This window comes from Nilaparvata lugens, chromosome 3 (genome assembly GCF_014356525.2).
Source record: "Nilaparvata lugens isolate BPH chromosome 3, ASM1435652v1, whole genome shotgun sequence".
NCBI classification, from domain to species: domain Eukaryota; kingdom Metazoa; phylum Arthropoda; class Insecta; order Hemiptera; family Delphacidae; genus Nilaparvata; species Nilaparvata lugens.
Window position 1 is genome coordinate 43,874,878 of NC_052506.1, and position 19,120 is coordinate 43,893,997.

Genomic DNA, 19,120 nt, shown 5'->3' on the forward strand with positions numbered 1-19,120 from the left:
AATTATTATTGGCCTACTAACTTGATTGTATGAAACTATTTTATAGGATACAAACTAGACTAAGTAATTGTAGTCAAAAACTAGACAAACTGAATCATAGGATGAGGTTTGAAAAAGTTCATTTAGTAAAATTAGGATAAAATACATAGCTTATTAGTCTCAGACTAGGTGCTAATTTTTAAATAAATAAATAAAAAGTCGGTAGTGAAAGTATTGGTTTTGAAACGTAGTCCAGAAATATCTTAAATCTTAGTGATGGAAACCTTCTCAGCAGTTAACCTCAAAGCTCAACACGTTTCGGTTTGGATCTTCAATTTGTAAAAACCTATTCTATTTGAACTTAGTGTGAAATTTCTCAGTCATGGAATCGCTAAAACCTCCAAAACAATTAAGTTTCCAAGGAAATTTATCAGAAAATTGGAAAATGTGGAAACAACAATTTCTACTGTACATGATAGCAAGTGGTGGGGATGACAAAGATGAACCTGTTAAAATCGCGATCTTACTACATTGCATCGGAGAAGAAGCATTGCAAAAATACAATACTTTTCAACTTAGTGAAGCAGATAAGAAATTGTACAAGAGACATTTGAACTTTTCGAAAATTACTTCATTCCATGCAGCAATGAATCAGTTGAAAGACATATTTTCTTCTCAAGAACCCAAAATAGTCATGAATCTTTTGATGATTTCTACACATCATTGAGGAAACTTAGTGCATCCTGTGGTTTCGGTAATATGCTGGACAGTTTATTGAAAGACAGAATTATTGGTGGACTAAACAATAAAAACTCACACTCGAAAAATGTGTCGTACAGCAGAGCTGGCCAATGAACAGTTGAAAACTCTAAACGAACATGCAACCACGATCAACGTTGTGAATCAGGAGAAAAATAAAAACTATAATCCTAACCAAAATCGTTCAGAACAAGTGCAACACAAGTTCCAGCAACGTGAACCAGTCAACCGAAATTACCAACCAGTTCAACCTACAAGAGATGGCTTCAAGGCAAGAAATCAACACAATTGTAACAATATTATTAAGGATTGCAGCCGATGTGGACAAGATCATGCTGAACGGAATTGCCCTGCTTTTAATAGACAGTGTGCGATATGCAAACGGCGAGGCCATTATGCAGTAAAATGTAGAAGTAAGAAACAAAATGTTAGTCTGGTGAGTACAAAATCTGACAATTCAAACAATTTATTTTGTGGAACTCTGACCTTCTGTAAGGGAAAAGATTGGTATGCATCTATCACAATAAATTACAATAAAAAGGTTAATTTCAAATTAGACACGGGAGCTCAATGTAATTGCCTTCCGCAGTCAGAGTACAAAAAATTAAAGGGAATTCCAATTAGTAAGTCAAATAATATCTTATTCAATTATGATAATTCAAAAATAAAAGTCCTTGGTGAATGTAAAGTGCCTTGTAAAACTGAAAATAATGTAAAGAAATCATTACTTTTCCAAATAGTAGACATTAGAGCACCTCCTATTCTAGGTAGAGAAGCTTGTGAGGAACTAAATTTAATTAAGAGAATGGATACAGTGTCAACAACAAAAAATAGTATAATTGAACAAAATAAAGATATCTTTGAAGGGCTAGGTGAAATTAAAGATTTTGAATGTAAATTGAATCTGAAAGATAATGGTACTCCTAAAGTTGAAGCTACTAGGAAAGTTCCAGTATATTTAGAAGAAAAATTCAAACAGGAATTAGATAAAATGCTAGATGCTAAAATAATCAGAGAAGTAACTGTGCCCTTCGAGTGGGTAAATAGTATTGTCTTGGTGAAAAAACCCAATAATGAAATTCGTATTTGTCTTGATCCACAGAATTTAAATAAAAATTTATTGCGAGAACATTTCTACTTACCAACATTTGAAGAATTAGCTAGGAAATTAGGTGGATGTACAATGTTTAGTACATTAGATGCTAATCAGGCATTTTACCAATTGAAACTTAGTGATGAAAGTAGTAAATATACAACATTCAATTCAAAATATGGTAGATTCTGTTTTTTGAGAATGCCTTATGGAGTATCTGTAGCATCAGAAGTGTTTCATAAATGTTTTTCTAAAATATTTGGTGATAGCCTATTCCTGGTGTATCCATTTTCATTGATGATTTGATTATCTATGCCAAATCTGAGCAAGAACATGATAAAATATTGCAAGTTATTGTATTGCAAAAAGCTCGAGACTATAATGTAACATTCAATCCAAACAAATGTAAATTTAAATTCAAAATATGGTAGATTCTGTTTTTTGAGAATGCCTTATGGAGTATCTGTAGCATCAGAAGTGTTTCATAAATGTTTTTCTAAAATATTTGGTGATAGCCTATTCCTGGTGTATCCATTTTCATTGATGATTTGATTATCTATGCCAAATCTGAGCAAGAACATGATAAAATATTGCAAGTTATTGTATTGCAAAAAGCTCGAGACTATAATGTAACATTCAATCCAAACAAATGTAAATTTAAATTGCAACAAGTAAATTACATGGGGCACTTAATATCAAAAGATGATGTTAAAATAGATGATAGGAAAATCAAGGCTATTATTGAAATGAAAAAACCAACTAATGTGAATTCTTTGGAAACATTTTTGGGTATGATAACCTATATTTCCAAATTTATCCCGAATTTGTCAAACAAAACTCCAATTTTGAGAAAATTACTGAAAAAAGATGTTATTTGGCATTGGAATTCTGAGCATGACAAAGCATATGATGAGTTGATAAGCATATTGACTAGTAAACCTGTTCTGCAATTTTTGATCCAAATAAAGAAATTGTATTATCTGTAGACGCATGTAAGGATGGATTAGGTTGTGTTTTACTTCAAAATAATTTACCAGTAGAGTATGCATCCAAGTCATTGAATAGCACTCAACAGAATTATGCAATCATAGAAAAAGAAACATTAGCTATTCTTTTTGCATGTGAACGTTTTCATCAATATATATTTGGTAAGCATGTAACTATTGAAAGTGATCATAAACCTCTAGAGAGTATTTTCAAAAAAACACTTAGTGAATGTCCTGCTAGATTACAAAGAATTCGTTTGAGACTATTGCAGTATGATTTTACTATTGTGTACAAACCTGGTAAAGATTTACTGATAGCTGACTGTTTGTCTAGAACACATTTCAATGCTTATGAAGATGATCCTCTTAGTGAAGAAATTGAGTATCAAATCTGTGTATTGACAGAAAATAATGAATTTGCTCAAAATTATCATGATAAGTTAGTTATTGAAACAGCAAAAGATCCAACTCTGTGTAAAGTCAAAAATATGGTAAATAATGGATGGCCTAACAGTATCAAAGAAGTACCTTCTGACTGTCAGTCTTACTTCAGATATAGGGAAGATTTGTATATAGCTAATGATTTATTGTTTAAAAATGATGGTATAGTTGTTCCAACAAGTATGAGAAAAGAAATGTTGAATGTTTTGCACTATAATCATATGGGCATAGAAAAATGTAAATTAAGAGCTAGGAATAGTATTTTTTGGCCTGGAATGTCCAATGATATAACTAATATGATATCTTCTTGTGAAGATATCTTGTGAAGATAAGATCTTCTGTAATTGCAACAGAAAAGAGTCATTTGTAAGTAGAGAAATACCGGATAGTCCTTGGCAAGAAGTAGGAATGGATCTTTTCAAACTACAAGGAAAATATTATGTTTTGATGATTGATTATTTTTCTAAGTTTGTAGAAATAGGATTGTTGAGAGACTTATCAACTGAATCTGTAATTACAATAATGAAATCTATTTTTGCTAGGCATGGAATACCGAAAATCTTATGGTGTGACAATGGTCCACAAATGAAGTTGAATAATGTTAAGTTTAAGCAGTTTGTCAATGAATGGAAATTTGTACATAAAACGTCAAGTCCTGAATACCCACAATCGAATGGTATGATTGAAAGACAGGTAGGAATATTGTAAAAACTATGCTGAAAAAAGCCATGTATGATGGTAAAGATCCCTATTTAGCATTGTTAGAGTACAGATGCACACCCTTGTCAGCTAGATTGCAGTCACCTTCAGAATTATTGATGGGTAGGAAATTGAATCATTTAATGCCTAATTTGAGTCAATTTGTAAATAGAGATAAGTATAAGAAAGTTAGAAATAAATTGAAAGAGTCTCAAGAACGTCAAAAATATTACTATAATAGAGGAGCAATGAATAAAAAACCATTGAAAATTGGAGATCAAGTTTTTGTAAATAAAAATTCTTCTAAGGAAAGGGAAAAAGGATTAGTATTAGGATTGGCAGATGGACCGAGATCGTATAGAGTAGAGTCAGGACAAAGGGTAGGAAGAAATAGAAAACATTTGAATACTTTCAAATCAGAAACTCCATTTTATTTTCAAAACAATAATGATGATTTTAATGTAGTTGAAAATAATAATAATGATGTAAGAATGAATTAAACTGAGAATGAAATAAGGGACTGCCTAGAACCTTGACCAGCATAAAAAGTGATTGACCGGGTATTTCTAATTGTCCGATTTGTTTCAAATTTGGCATACAGGATGATATACACATGTCAAACATACTGTTGAAGTTTCATCAAAATATAATGATGTTTAGGGGTGGTTAGGGGTAAAAAACCCTATTGACCAGCATAAAAAGTGATTGACCAGCGTAAAAAGTGATTGACCGGGTATTTCTAATTGTCCGATTCGTTTCAAATTTGGCATACAGGATGATATACACATATTAAACATACTGTTGAAGTTTCATCAAAATATAATGATGTTTAGGGGTGGTTAGGGGTGAAAAACCCTATTGACCAGCATAAAAAGTGATTGACCAGCATAAAAAGTGATTGACCGGGTATTTCTAATTGTCCAATTTGTTTCAAATTTGGCATACAGGATGATATACACATGTCAAACATACTGTTGAAGTTTCATCAAAATATAATGATGTTTAGGGGTGGTTAGGAGTAAAAAACCCTATTGACATGCATAAAAAGTGATTGACCGGGTATTTCTAATTGTCCAATTTGTTTCAAATTTGGCATACAGGATGATATACACATATTCAACATACTGTTGAAGTTTCATCAAAATATAATGATGTTTAGGGGTGGTTAGGGGTAAAAAACCCTATTGACCAGCATAAAAAGTGATTGACCGGGTATTTCTAATTGTCCGATTTGTTTCAAATTTGGCATACAGGATGATATACACATGTCAAACATACTGTTGAAGTTTCATCGAAATATAATGATGTTTAGGGGTGGTTAGGGGTAAAAAACCCTATTGACCAGCATAAAAAGTGATTGACCAGCATAAAAAGTGATTGACCGGGTATTTCTAATTGTCCAATTTGTTTCAAATTTGGCATACAGGATGATATACACATGTCAAACATACTGTTGAAGTTTCATCAAAATATAATGATGTTTAGGGGTGGTTCAACATACTGTTGAAGTTTCATCAAAATATAATGATGTTTAGGGATGGTTAGGGGTAAAAAACCCTATTGACCAGCATAAAAAGTGATTGACCGGTATTTCTAATTGTCCGATTCGTTTCAAATTTGGCATACAGGATGATATACACATGTCAAACATACTGTTGAAGTTTCATCGGAATATAATGATGTTTAGGGGTGGTTAGAGGAAAAAAACCCCATTGACCAGCATAAAAAGTGATTGACCGGGTATTTCTAATTGTCCGATTCATTTCAAATTTGGCATACAGGATGATATACACATATCAAACATACTGTTGAAGTTTCATCAAAAAATAATGATGTTTAGGGGTGGTTAGTGGTGGAAAACCCTATTGACCAGCATAAAAAGTGATTGACCAGCGTAAAAAGTGATTGACCAGGTATTTCTAATTGTCCGATTCGTTTCAAATTTGGCATACAGGATAATATACACATATTAAACATTCTGTTAAAGTTTCATTAGAATATAATGATGTTTAGGGGTGGTAGGGGTAAAAAACCCCATTGACCAAATTTGAAATGAATCGGACAATTAGAAATACCCTGTCAATCACTTTTTATGCTGGTCAATAGTGTTTTTTACCCCCACCACCCCTAAACATCATTATATTTTGATGAAACTTCAACAGTATGTTTAATATGTGTATATCATCCTGTATGCCAAATTTGAAACGAATCGGACAATAAGAAATACCCGGTCAATCACTTTTTATGCTGGTCAATAGGGTTTTTTACCCCTAACTACCCCTAAACATCATTATATTCTGATGAAACTCCAACAGTATGTTTGATATGTGTATATCATCCTGTATGCCAAATTTGAAACGAATCGGACAATTATAAATACCTGGTCAATTACTTTTTATGCTGGTCAATGGGGTTTTTTACCCCTAACCACCCCAAAACATCATTATATTTTGATGGAACTTTGACAGTATGTTTAATATGTGTATATCATCCTGTATGCCAAATTTTAAATGAATCGGAAAATTAGAAATACCCGGTCAATCACTTATTATGCTGTCAATAGGGTTTTTTACCCCTAACCACCCTTAAACATCATTATATTTTGATGAAACTCCAACAGTATGTTTGATATGTGTATATCATCCTGTATGCCAAATTTGAAACGAATCAGACAATTAGAAATACCTGGTCAATCACTTTTTATGCTGGTCAATAGGGTTTTTTACCCCTAACCACCCCTAAACATCATCATATTTTGATGAAACTTCAACAGTATGTTCAATATGTGTATATAATCCTGTTTGCCAAATTTGAAACGAATCGGACAATTGGAAATACCCGATCAATCACTTTTTATGCTGGTTGATAGAGTTTTTTACCCCATCCACCCTTAAACATCATTATATTTCGATGAAACTTCAACAGTATGTTTGACATGTGTATATCATCCTGTATGCCAAATTTGAAACGAATCGGACAATTAGAAATACCCGGTCAATCACTTTTTATGCTGGTCAATAGGGTTTTTTACCCCTAACCACCCCTAAACATCATTATATTCTGATGAAACTTCAACAGTATGTTAAATAGGTGTATATCATCCTGTATGCCAAATTTGAAACGAATCGGACAATTAGAAATACCCGTTCAATCACTTTTTATGCTGGTCAAGGTTTTAGACTTGCCCATGAAATAATTCCATTTGTATTTGAAAATGTCAATGATGATAGCAGAGTAAATGAAACTGAAAATTGTGTTGCAATAAGGGATCGCCCTAAAATAAATGTACATGCACCCAAGTATCTAAAGGATCATGTTTTGTAAGAAATGTTTGAATTATTATGTTGTAGTAAAAAGTAAAAAAATATATATAAGATGATTTTGTTTTGTTTAAAAAGGGAGATGTCATAATATGAAGTTATTGATACTGTAATATCGATAGTCGATGTATTGATCGAGAGTTGTAACAAGTCGATACTTCTTCTTCAACATGATCATGAGTTGTATAGTTGTATTTGCTTCGTGCATAATATTCATTTAATAAATACTTTGTGTTTGATTAATAACGAACCAACAAACATAACAGCCCAGTTGCACAAAAGCCAGTTGAATTTTTATCCTGATCAACTTCACGCGAACCAAATCAGAGAAGACCATTTCAAAAAGATGGATCTACTGGAATTAATCAGGATTGAAAATAACCCAGATTTTTTGCAACCGGCACTAAGTACCTGATTGAATGATTACAAAAGTTCAACAGCTGAGTCATAATTTTGACACAGTCCCACATTATCCTTTTAATGTCCTTCAGCAAGTTTTCCCAGGGATGAGACCTAGTGCAATCGAATCTTTATGTTATAAGCTCACTATGTTCTGAATTTCGTGAGAATCGTTAGAAATAAAATAACTTCTTGAAAAATAATGAATGGATAATTACCAATATTAAAAAAAATGTTGTTGACCAAGAATTCAGTACAACGACAATTCATTCAACTAATTCTGTACTGATAAAATTATAATAATTTTTTTTTTTCATTGATAATCAATTTCTTCAACTAACCATTAACTGACTGGAATAAATACTTCAATTCCCATGTATTTAATTAATATAATTATATAAATCTACAGTGTAGGTCATATCTAAATTCACAAATTGTTGTTGGCAAGAAACATGTTATTCAATACATAAATAATTGTTATTTTACTAAAAGATAGGATAAGTTGAATAGTTTCCCTTGCAGGGTAAGTTTTGACAACCAACAAAAAATAATTTCTCATTTGAAGAAAATATCGAAAAGGTGCATAGGACCTTATATTTTTGTTCAGCTTGCCAAAATACACCTCATTTCAATATTAAAATTTTCGACTGACTGTATTTTCCATCGAGTCAATCATTCTATCAGGGCTCGAATAATTTTAAAATTGTAATTAAATAAGAATGGGAGAGAATAATTTCTTAATGTAAAAATATCAACACCTTTATTCAGAGACATAATTATTAACTGCATGCGTATTAACTGCATTGCCGATACCGTACAACATTGATAAAACTGTGGACGTTTAAAAACTGTTCTAGCTGAAAAATTAATAATCCACGCCACGTGTAGGCCTATACATTGCATCAGAAAAACGAAGTTTCAAAACAACTATGTTTTTTCTACACAGATGTTTTTGAGATAATTTATTTGATGCAGCTGCTTCACATTCACCATAATATTAAACAGAGTTTGTGAAAATAAAAATATTTATCAATTATCAAAACAATAGTATTATCATAATAATAATATTATTATTATTATTATTTAAAATATTTATCAATATTATCAAAACAATGTTATTGAGGTCAAATAGAATCAGGTAGAAAGCAATAATAGAACAGCTGTTTTTTTTTTCTAATTTCTATCATATCATGAAATATGATTTGGTGAATTCGCTGTATAAAATTTTATGTACCATAATGAAATTTGAACATTAATTATGAAAAATCTAGGAGGAAAATTGAAATTTGGGCTTCTAGATGCACGAGATTGATATTTTTAGAATCTCAAATTCAAATTAAAATTGGTTTATTCATAAAATATTACATATTATTTACAAAATATAAGAGTGTTATGAATTACATGAATAAATTCTCCCTGCCTGGATGATTTGCCGTGTGCAGGGAGGAGTCACAAATTATCAGACAGAAGGCAAACACTAGCAATAATAAAACAAATTAAAAAAAATCTGGTGTGGCGCACTCACACAACTTTCCATGCCGTTATGAAAATTGATCACCTGACGCTAGTGTTACCGCACATCTCGAGTCTACTATTTGAGCCAGCTGGTGACAGGGCAATAACGATGGAGACACACATGAGGTCTGCTATCTCTTCATAGTGAATGATTTAATAGAATCAACAATAATTTGCAATTGAATAATCACATTTTGTCGAATTTAAAGCTTATTTTCAATTTTAGGTGAAAATGTTACTGAACCTTAATTGTAGAGATTTTCATGCTCAATCTACTCCACTTGATTTTTTTTGTTTCAATTGTATCTGGAGCCTGATAATTGGGAATCTATCTGCATTGATGGGGCGGAGCTCCTGAAATTTTTACAGATATGGGACTTGTGGCAGTTGATAGAGCTTATCGATGACTATTTTAGGTATGAATTCGATCAAAATCGTTGGAGCCGTTTCCGAGAAAATCACGAAAAACCCTGTTTTTAACAACATTTTCGCCATTTTAGCCGCCATCTTGAATTGCATTTGATCGAAATTGTTCGTGTCGGATCCTTATAGTGTAAGGACCTTGAGTTCCAAATTTCAAGTCATTCCGTTAATTGGGAGATGAGATATCGTGTACACAGACGCACATACACTCATATACACACACACACACACACACACACACACACACACACACACACACACACACACACACACACATACAGACCAATACCCAAAAACCACTTTTTTGGACTCAGGGGATCTTGAAACGTATAGAAATTTAGAAATTGGGGTACATTAATTTTTTTCGGAAAGCAAAATTTGCTTCATAAATTTACTTTGCAAATGTAAACTTAAATGTAAACATGCATCCTGGGCACCCTGGGCCCGGAGCTATTACGAAGGAATATAGGTAGAAACTTGGATTTCGAATTATTAATTGACAACACATTGTTGTCAAACCAATTTTTCAGTTTAACGAGATCAGAGGAAGCATTATTGAATGTTTCAGTCCATGTGCAGCCTGTAGACACAAGTGCCGTGTCATCGGCAAAGAAGAATAATTGATCATATAGGTGCAACCTGGATATGTTAATGATGTAATGAGAAGTAGAGGGCCCAAAGTACTCCCCTGTACCATTTCATAATCAACTGCAATAGAATCACTGTCTGTGCCATTGAATGATATTCTCTGTGATCTATCTTCAAAGTAGCTTCTAAACCATCTTAAGGTGAGATTCTTGAAGCCAATTGCTTCAAGTTTTGCGAAAAGTATATTCCTATCTATTGAATCAAAGGCCTTGGCTAAATCAAGAGAAGAAGTTAAAACTTGTTTATTACTAGATTGTGTGGTAACATACTTGTTAATTTCAAAAGAGAACATCGGATGTGTTTTTAGAGGTTCTAAAGCCATACTGGTTGTTAGAAAATGATATTGTTGTTGTCTAAGTAGTTATTGACTTGAATTTTCATGCATTTCTCAATTATTTTAGCTAGAGCAATCAGAAGGGAAATTGGCCGGAAACTTCTTATAGTTGATTTTGAGCCAGATTTGTATAGCCTATAGGTATAACTTTAGCCAATTTACAAGACTCCAGAAAACTGCCAGAGGAAATATTGAGATTAATTATGTGTAAAAGCGGGATGAGCAGCCCATGCACATTATCCTTAAACAGCTGAGTCGGAATTGAATCCCAACCCGGCGCAGAACGCCCCCTCATGCTGCCCACCACAGTCAGCAATTCATGCTCAGCAACAGGACAAAGCTCAAACACGGCACCGGTAGCGTAGTCGGAGTCCCTCACCTCAGATGGACCAGAGGGTTGGATCGCCGCAGCCAGACGCGCCCCCACAGAGGCAAAAAATCGATTTAAATCATTAGAAATCTCTTCCACCTTTGGGGGGAGGAGCAGGGTTGCCGTCATTGAAACCGTCAACCAGAAACTTATCTTTATGAGTGGGCTGACCAGAAATCTCATCAACAACTGACCAGAATTCTCGAGGGTCTCCTCCCGCTGTATCTATTTTATTTTTATAATAAGTGAATTTAGCTCGTTTTATAGTTGAGTGAAGGACATTTCTATACCGTATATATCTTTTTTAGAGCCAGGTTGAAGGGTTGTTTTTGTGACTGTTTTCTAAGTTTGTCTCTATTGCGGATTGAGTTAACCACATTATAAGTTATCCATGGTTTGAGCCTAGAATTTTTTGCGTTATTAGCAACTTCAACAGTTTTGTATGATATTATATTTTGTAAGGTACTGATAAAATTATTTTGAGGATGTGTTCAGATCAGTTACAGCTATTACGTGATCCCAGTTTTGATGAGATATAGAAATGTTGATATTGGACCAGTTACGTATTAACTTTACCTCCCGTTGTTCAGGTCTTTTGTTTTCTCGGGTGTGAAGGATAAATAATACATGTAGCAAAATTATCTCTGTCACTGCTGATTCTATTTACTACTGATTTTGCAAAAAAATTACTCATCCGTCTTAGAAAAAAATGGTCTAAGCAGCTATTACTGTCCACCGGTCTTGTAATGTTTTCTATGCACGGTATCAGATTTTCCTCACATAGCGAGTCCAAATAATCGTCACGTAATGGATAAGGATTAGGTTGTAGAAGATCGCAATTAATATCTACCAAATCTACATAATTTGGAATAGCGAAATTCATTATTATAGTATGCAGAGACCCTCGATGAACTGTGGAAAGCTGGAATTAGGACTACGATAAACGGCCAACAGATCGAATTTAACCCCCTCCCAATTGAAATTGAGAGATAAGCTCGTGGCCACTCCACCCAGTAACAGCTGACTGCAAGTAACTGATAGGCTACTATCAATATAGATGACAATACCATCGCTACTATTTAAGTTATTATAGGACCTATGCAAAGTGTATCCTTGAATGTTATTCAAATCGCTATCATCATTAAAGCAAGCTTCCGTAAGGATAATACAATGAAATTTAACTTGAAGGCCTTGCAAAAGAACTACGGAAGAATAAAAGTTTTTATTATAACTACGAATGTTTTGGTGGATGACCCCGTCGATTTGTCAGTATCAATGTTAGCGAAATTATTTATATCATTACAGATAACACAGTCTATTTATTAAAGGAGAATCACTCCTCAAAATCACTCCACGAAAGAAAATTTTTGCACATCTATGTGCAAAATTTGGAGATCTAAATCATTTCCGTTTTACCGGTATGCAATCCACAAGGTGACATATTTTGAACAAACGAACACACGAACAAACACAACCCTACTCTCTCTTATAGATAAACTCCTCTGGATGTTGAACGACATCCAGAGAAATTACTTATTGTAAATGTTTCTGATGTTCAATGAATACTTCTGACATGAGTTACATGACAGAGAAAAATGTTTTATTCATCACATTCAATAAATTAAATTATATATACATGTTTTTCCATTACCTGTGACATCAAAAAGTCTGAGAGCGGGCAAAAGCAGATCAGGTGCAGGTGATTTGGGCAGAGCTGTCAGCAGGTTGTTGGGCATGTAGAGGTACTCGAGTGCACGCGGCAGACCAGGCACAATGGTCTTGAGTCGGTTGTGACCGACGTCCAACTCGTAGAGGTTGGCGAGGTGGGGGAAGGTGGGCGGAGTGATGGCCTCGAGGGCGTTGTGCGACAGGTTGACGTGCTCGAGCGAGGGAGTGCCCAGGAACGAGGCTGGGTCGATCATCACCAGCGAGTTGGAGCTCATGTCAAGTCTGCGCAATGAGGGCAGGTTGGCCAGCACGCGTCGGTCCAGTCGGCGGAACTCGTTGTGAGACAAATCCAGGCCCTGCAAAACATTTAATTCAGGCTTAGAAATTCGAACATAATATTGTACAACAATTATTCTGAATCTGAAAATTTCGGATTTTTTTATCATTTCAACCCGTCACTTTTCATAATAGGATTTAATTTTAAATCATTAGCTTAAGAATTAGAAACAGTAAAAAAATCTTTACGCCTAATTGCAAACAAGTGTGTTACTTATACCAGTAGAATTCATCTCCAGCCGTATAAGAATAAGATAAGTTGATATAGCTATTCAGAATAATAATAATAATTGTTTTTGTCACAATTTTGTGTTATTTCTGCTGTCACAACTTTGTGAAATTTTTGTGTTTTTAATGAAATGAATTGAATTGAAGGTGTTTTACTAACAATTTTTATCGGTTAAGGTGTTACTATCCTTATTCTTATAAGGTGTTAAGTTCTATTAAGTACTAGTTTATTACTTTAGATTGTCAAATCCGATCAACCTTCAATCAATTACTAGTCTATACTATATTCTGTCAATGTTTGAATATTTTTCCATAAGAACTAATGATCTTTTCACGAATTCTGTTTCTCATCATACGAGAGAGATGTAACTTGTAACAGAGTTACATTGGAAAGCAGAATGTACCTTGAGCAAGGGCAGATTCCACAAGGGCATTTCCAGGTAGTTGGAGAGGAAGTTGTTGCTGAGACGAAGCTCGCGCAGGGCCGGCATGCCGGAGAAGGCCTCGCGCACCACCTGGCGCAGGTGGTTGTGGTCGAGGTGCAGGCGCTCCAGGGTGGGGTGGCCTTGGATGCTGTCGTAGTTGATGTCGCGGATCATGTTGTAGCTGAGGTCGAGCAGCTTGAGGCGCGGCAAGGCGTCCAGGATGGTCCTCAGCTGCAGCGCATGGTCCAGCCTGTTCCTCACCAGGATCAGCTCTTCCAGGTCGCTGTTGTAGGGCTGCAGGAAGAACTCGGGGTGGATGCGTCGGATGCGGTTGTCGCTGAGGTCGAGCATGCGCAGAGCGGGCAGCCGGTGGAAGGCCCCGCGCGCGATCTCTGAGATGCGGTTCTTGGAGAGGTCAATCTCCCGCACCGGCGCTATGTCCACAAACGACATTTCCACTAATCGGTCGATCAAGTTGCTGTCCAGTCTGGCAATCAGAGAAAGAAAGAGTGTAATAATACAGTCCACTATATTCCACTATACTAGTAGTTCTACTGCGAACAGTAGACCTCGCTCATGAATAGCCTACAACTTTCAAACTAATGAGAAGAGCCATTAAGAAAGTACAGTATATTGTGAAGATTTATACATGACATCTATTATTTTCGCCTTTTAAAGTGCTAAAGACATTATTTCCAGGGACACCGGACTTATAAATGTCTCTCAAGGAGGTACATTCATATCGTCCCCATATCTACAATACCACAAATTTTCTAACAATCAATTATAAGAAATCGGTCAACTGACAGAAAAATGGAATATGCAGTAGGCAATTTAGACCATGAATCGTCTCACAGAGATAGTGAGACGGAAATGATTCTAAATAACATGAGTATGTTGGTGACAATGACAGGAGGTTGCTAATAATGTTTTTCATGAAAAGTGGATTCAATGTTATGGCGGCTTGTTATGCCTATGCAGAATGTTTATGCTCACAAGTCGGTTTCCGATCTCATACTAAAGCGAAAACAAGAGCTAACTAGTTAAGCTGTGATGTGTCCGGCCGGTTCGGTAGGTTTAGAAACTATTCATCTATGAAACACGGAAATATCTTTTTGAAAAGGGAAGAAATGGTACAATCAAGTGAGAAGTTTTCTTCAATTAATAAATACAGTATGATTTGGAGCGGCTCAGACGTTTCAAGGTTCACCGCTGACAACTCTTGTCCTCTATCGATAGCATTCCAGCGGCACAATTTATATTAAAACCGAAGGTCTTATCAAAAATCTTTACACATACGTTTCTGCGCCTTGTTTCAAAAAGAACTTGCATACCAAATTTCATCCAAATCGTTCAATAACTGCGACTGTAACTGCGGTACAAACAAACAGACAAAAGCCGATTGAGTCGAAACTAAGACCTCAGCTTCGATTCGGTCAATTAATTTTATTAATCTTACCAAATTCTTATCAAGTTTGTTATATCCAAAAATTATAATATTCAAGTCATTTGATATGGACAGTTCATCAAAATTATAATACAAAGAAAAGTAGACTATATTGTTTCTACTGTGATGTTTTGATTTCATATGTCATTGGACTAATAGACTAATGGTTACAACTACCTATCTAATAATTTGATACATTAATAAAATCGCAGTTCGCAATGGAATATGAAGTAAGAAAAATACAGTTTAATTAATTAACTGCATTTTAAATTTATTTTTATATTTAGCTATATGGTTGTCCAGTCTATATTGGGAAAAATTAATGTACTGTATCTGTTCTTGTTTGCCTTTATTAGCACTCATACACTTCTTCCAAGGTTTCACCAGAAAATACCAGTGCTGTATCATCGGCAAATGAGATTTGGCTGAAATTTTTAGCCTATATCCATTTTCAAAGCATCATCAAATTAAAAATAGTATTGTGGAACTGTGCCCTGTGGTACAAGTATTTTTCAAATTGATCAAGTATTTTGTAATATAATGGGTAATAGAATGTGGTGGGGTGATTATTTACTTGGGAAAAACATGTTTGTTGTATTTACCTGAGTACTGTGAGGTTTGGCAACTCACGCACCGACCGGCCAACGGCACCAGCATCGACGAGACGGTTGCGGGAGAAGGACAGCTCGACGAGGGCGGGCAAGCGGGTGAGGGCGCGTGGGTGGATGGCTGAGATGCCGCAGCCGGTGAAGTTGACGAGCATGAGGCGGGGCAAGTCCGTGAACACGCCGAACTCGAGGCGAGCGAGCAGCGGAGATGAGACCACGTGCAGTTGCTCCAGGGCGGGCAGTCGCTGCAAGCGCCCCGCCGTCAGCTCGGTCAGCAGTGGCAGTTGCGTGTGCAGGTAGCGCAGTGCTGCCAGGTTGGTGAGTGTGGGCAGTCGCGTGATCTTGCCCGCGAATATCGTTATCGCCTCCAGCTTCGACAGTGTCTCCAGACTGTCGTCGGGCAGACTTCGCAGCTCAGGCTCCACTATGAATACCTGCATCCAATATTCATTCATTTATACATATTAAGTCTGTGAGAGTTCTAATATCACATCTAATGATCACATACTCTGTCACATCCATGGTTTTTCATGTAATATAGGCAGGTAGAGGCTATAAATGTAACGAGTGAAGGGTGAGGACTGGTAAGAAAGAGTAGTGGAAAAAGGAAAAATGCGGAAGGAAGAGAAGACAAGGAAAAACTTGTGAGTCCATTTTTATAACTCAACGATTCTAGATAATAAAATGTCATGGTATTCGTTAGTTTCAGAAATCTTGAGCCACGTCAATATGAAAGGAAAAGTTACTGTAGGTCCAATTTTGATATCCAGTTCAATTTTTCTATTTTAAATAATCCGAAATAAGGATTATCAGCTGATTATTTAGTTTTATTGAAAATTAACATGGGAATAAGAATAATGCAAAAATATTACACTGCTAAATATAGGCCTATTCGATGCAAGATATACACAAAATGCAAAATGAAATACAAAAAATTATATTTATCGAGATAATTTAATTATATAAAAATCTGGTGTGGTGCACTCTCACAACTTTCCTTGCCGTTATGAAAATTGATCACCTGACGCTAGTGTTCACGCGCATCTCAAGTCTACTTATAAACAAAGATCTGAGCCAGATGGTGACAGGGTCATAACGCTGGACACATACGAGGTCTGCTATCTCTTCAAAGTCAATCATTTAATAGAATCAACAGATGCCAAAAGTTTGCAATTGAATAATCACATTTTCTCAAATTTCCAGCTTATTACTTTCCTTGCCCTATTACTTTCCTTTCCTGGTAAGGAAAGTATTGCTTTCCAAAAAAATTAAGGTACCCTAATTTCAAGTTTTCTATACGTTTCAAGGCCCCCTGAGTCCAAAAACATGATTTTTGGGTGTTGGTCTGTGTGTGTGTGTATGAGTGTATGTGTGTGTATGAGTGTATGTGTGTGTATGAGTGTATGTGTGTGTATGAGTGTATGTGTGTATGTATGTCTGTGAACACAATAACTCCATTCCTAATCAACCGACTGACTTGAAATTTTAAACTTAAGGTCCTCATACCATGAGGATCCGACAATAAGAAATTCCATAAAATTCAATCCAAGATGGCGGAAAAAATGGCGGATGATTACTTAAAAACCATGTTTTTCACGGTTTTCTCGAAAACGGCTCTAACGATTTTCTTCAAATTCAAACAATGGATAGCTATTTATAAGCCCTATCAACTGACATGAGTATCATTTCTAGGAAAATTGCAGGAGCTCCGTAATATTCTTGAGAAAAATGGCGGTTAGTTACTAAAAAACCATGTTTTCAACGGTTTTCTCGAAAACGGCTCCAACGATTTTCTTCAAATTCATACCATAAATAGCTATTTATAAGCCCTATCAACTGACATGAGTCTCATTTCTGCGAAAATTTCAGGAGCTCCGTAATATTCTTGAGAAAAATTGCGGATAATTACTGAAAAACCATGATTTTCACGGTTTTCTCGAAAACGGCTCTAACGATTATCTTCAAATTCATACCATGGATAGCTATTCATAAGCCCTATCAACTGAAGTGAGTCTCATTTCTGGGAAACTAATGGGGGGCCCACCCCATCCTTGAGAAATGGACTTTGTAACCTCCTTCTGGTGCATGAGGTAGGTGGATAGAGCAGTGTTTATAAAAAGAACATATAACTCAGTCGAAATATTTCATCTGTAGAACAGCTGTTTTGACAACTTTTAAAAAGTCATCGAATTTCACAATTTTTATGCAAAGGAAAAATAACTCTGAAAACAATAAAATTATACCTATATACACATATACAGTAGTCTGATCGTAGTTTCAAAAATATGTTGCGCCAATCGTCATTATGTTATTCCCCAGTAGTCTGATCGTAGTTTCAAATATGTTGCTGCCAATCGTCATTATGTTATTCCCCTAAATTATTCTCGTTTAAGAATGAGGCTCACAGTTCAATGAGCAAGGAAAGTTGTGTGAGTGTAGCCTACCACACCAGATTTTTTAAAATTTTAGGTGGAAATGTAACTGGACATTAATTCTACAGTAGTGTATGTTATTCTGAATGCTGTAGCTTGTGCAATTTTTACATATATGAGACTTGTGGCAGTTAATAGAGCTTATCAATGACTATTTTAGATATAAATTTAATCGAAATCGTTAGAGCCGTTTTCGAGAAAATCGCGAAAAACCTGTTTTTGACAACATTTCCTCCATTTTAGCCACCATCTTGACTTGCATTTGATCGAAATTGTTCGTGTCGGATCCTTATATTGTGAGGACCTCAAGTTCTGAATTTCAAGTCTTTCTGTTAATTGGGAGATGAGATATCATGTACACAGACGCACATATACACACACACACACACACACACACACACACACACACACACACACACACACACATATATATATATATATATATATATATATATATATTTGGACCTGAGTCCAAAAAAGTGGGTTTTGGGTACTCAGGGGACCTTGAAACGTATAGAAATTTAGAAATTGGGGTACCTTAATTTTTTTTGGAAAACAATATTTTCCTTACCTATGGTTATAGGACAAGGAAAGTAAAAAATATCATTCATCCCTCTTATTAAGGAGAGGTGAATTATTCTTTGGTACTTAAGTAATTTTTGAACCGATAGGTACCACGATTGGAAAATATATTCTGTGTTAATATAGTGTGCAGTAATTACCTCTACGAGAGTTGTTTCGAGACCGGCGAGCCAGTTGGCGCTGACGCGCTGCAAGCCGTTGTCGCGAACCATGAGCCGCACGACGGGCAGTTCGGCAAACGCGCGGCCGGGCAGTGATGGCAGCAGGTTGTTCTCCACGATCAGTTCGTCGATGGGGCGCTTCACCAGGCTGGCCACTGCCTTCAGGCCTGCCAACATGCTCGCCAGATCGCTGTTGCTGCACCTGATCAACACATCATTCCCATTGATTGACATAATTCATTGACATTTTGCAATACCTTTATCAAT

General features: G+C 35.5%; 1 protein-coding gene across 1 annotated transcript in view; it reads right to left on the minus strand.

Annotated features, from left to right (window-relative positions):
• The window catches only part of LOC111058185 (protein artichoke), a 105,383-nt gene that overhangs the window by 35,245 nt on the left and 51,018 nt on the right, over nt 1-19,120 (minus strand). Inside the window, exons 2-5 of the mRNA XM_039422797.1 lie at nt 18,833-19,055; nt 15,673-16,112; nt 13,603-14,110; nt 12,618-12,990 (exon numbers count right to left, since the gene is read on the minus strand). Coding sequence (XP_039278731.1) covers nt 12,618-12,990; nt 13,603-14,110; nt 15,673-16,112; nt 18,833-19,055 — 1,544 coding nt within the window. The remainder of the gene's footprint in view (nt 1-12,617; nt 12,991-13,602; nt 14,111-15,672; nt 16,113-18,832; nt 19,056-19,120) is intronic.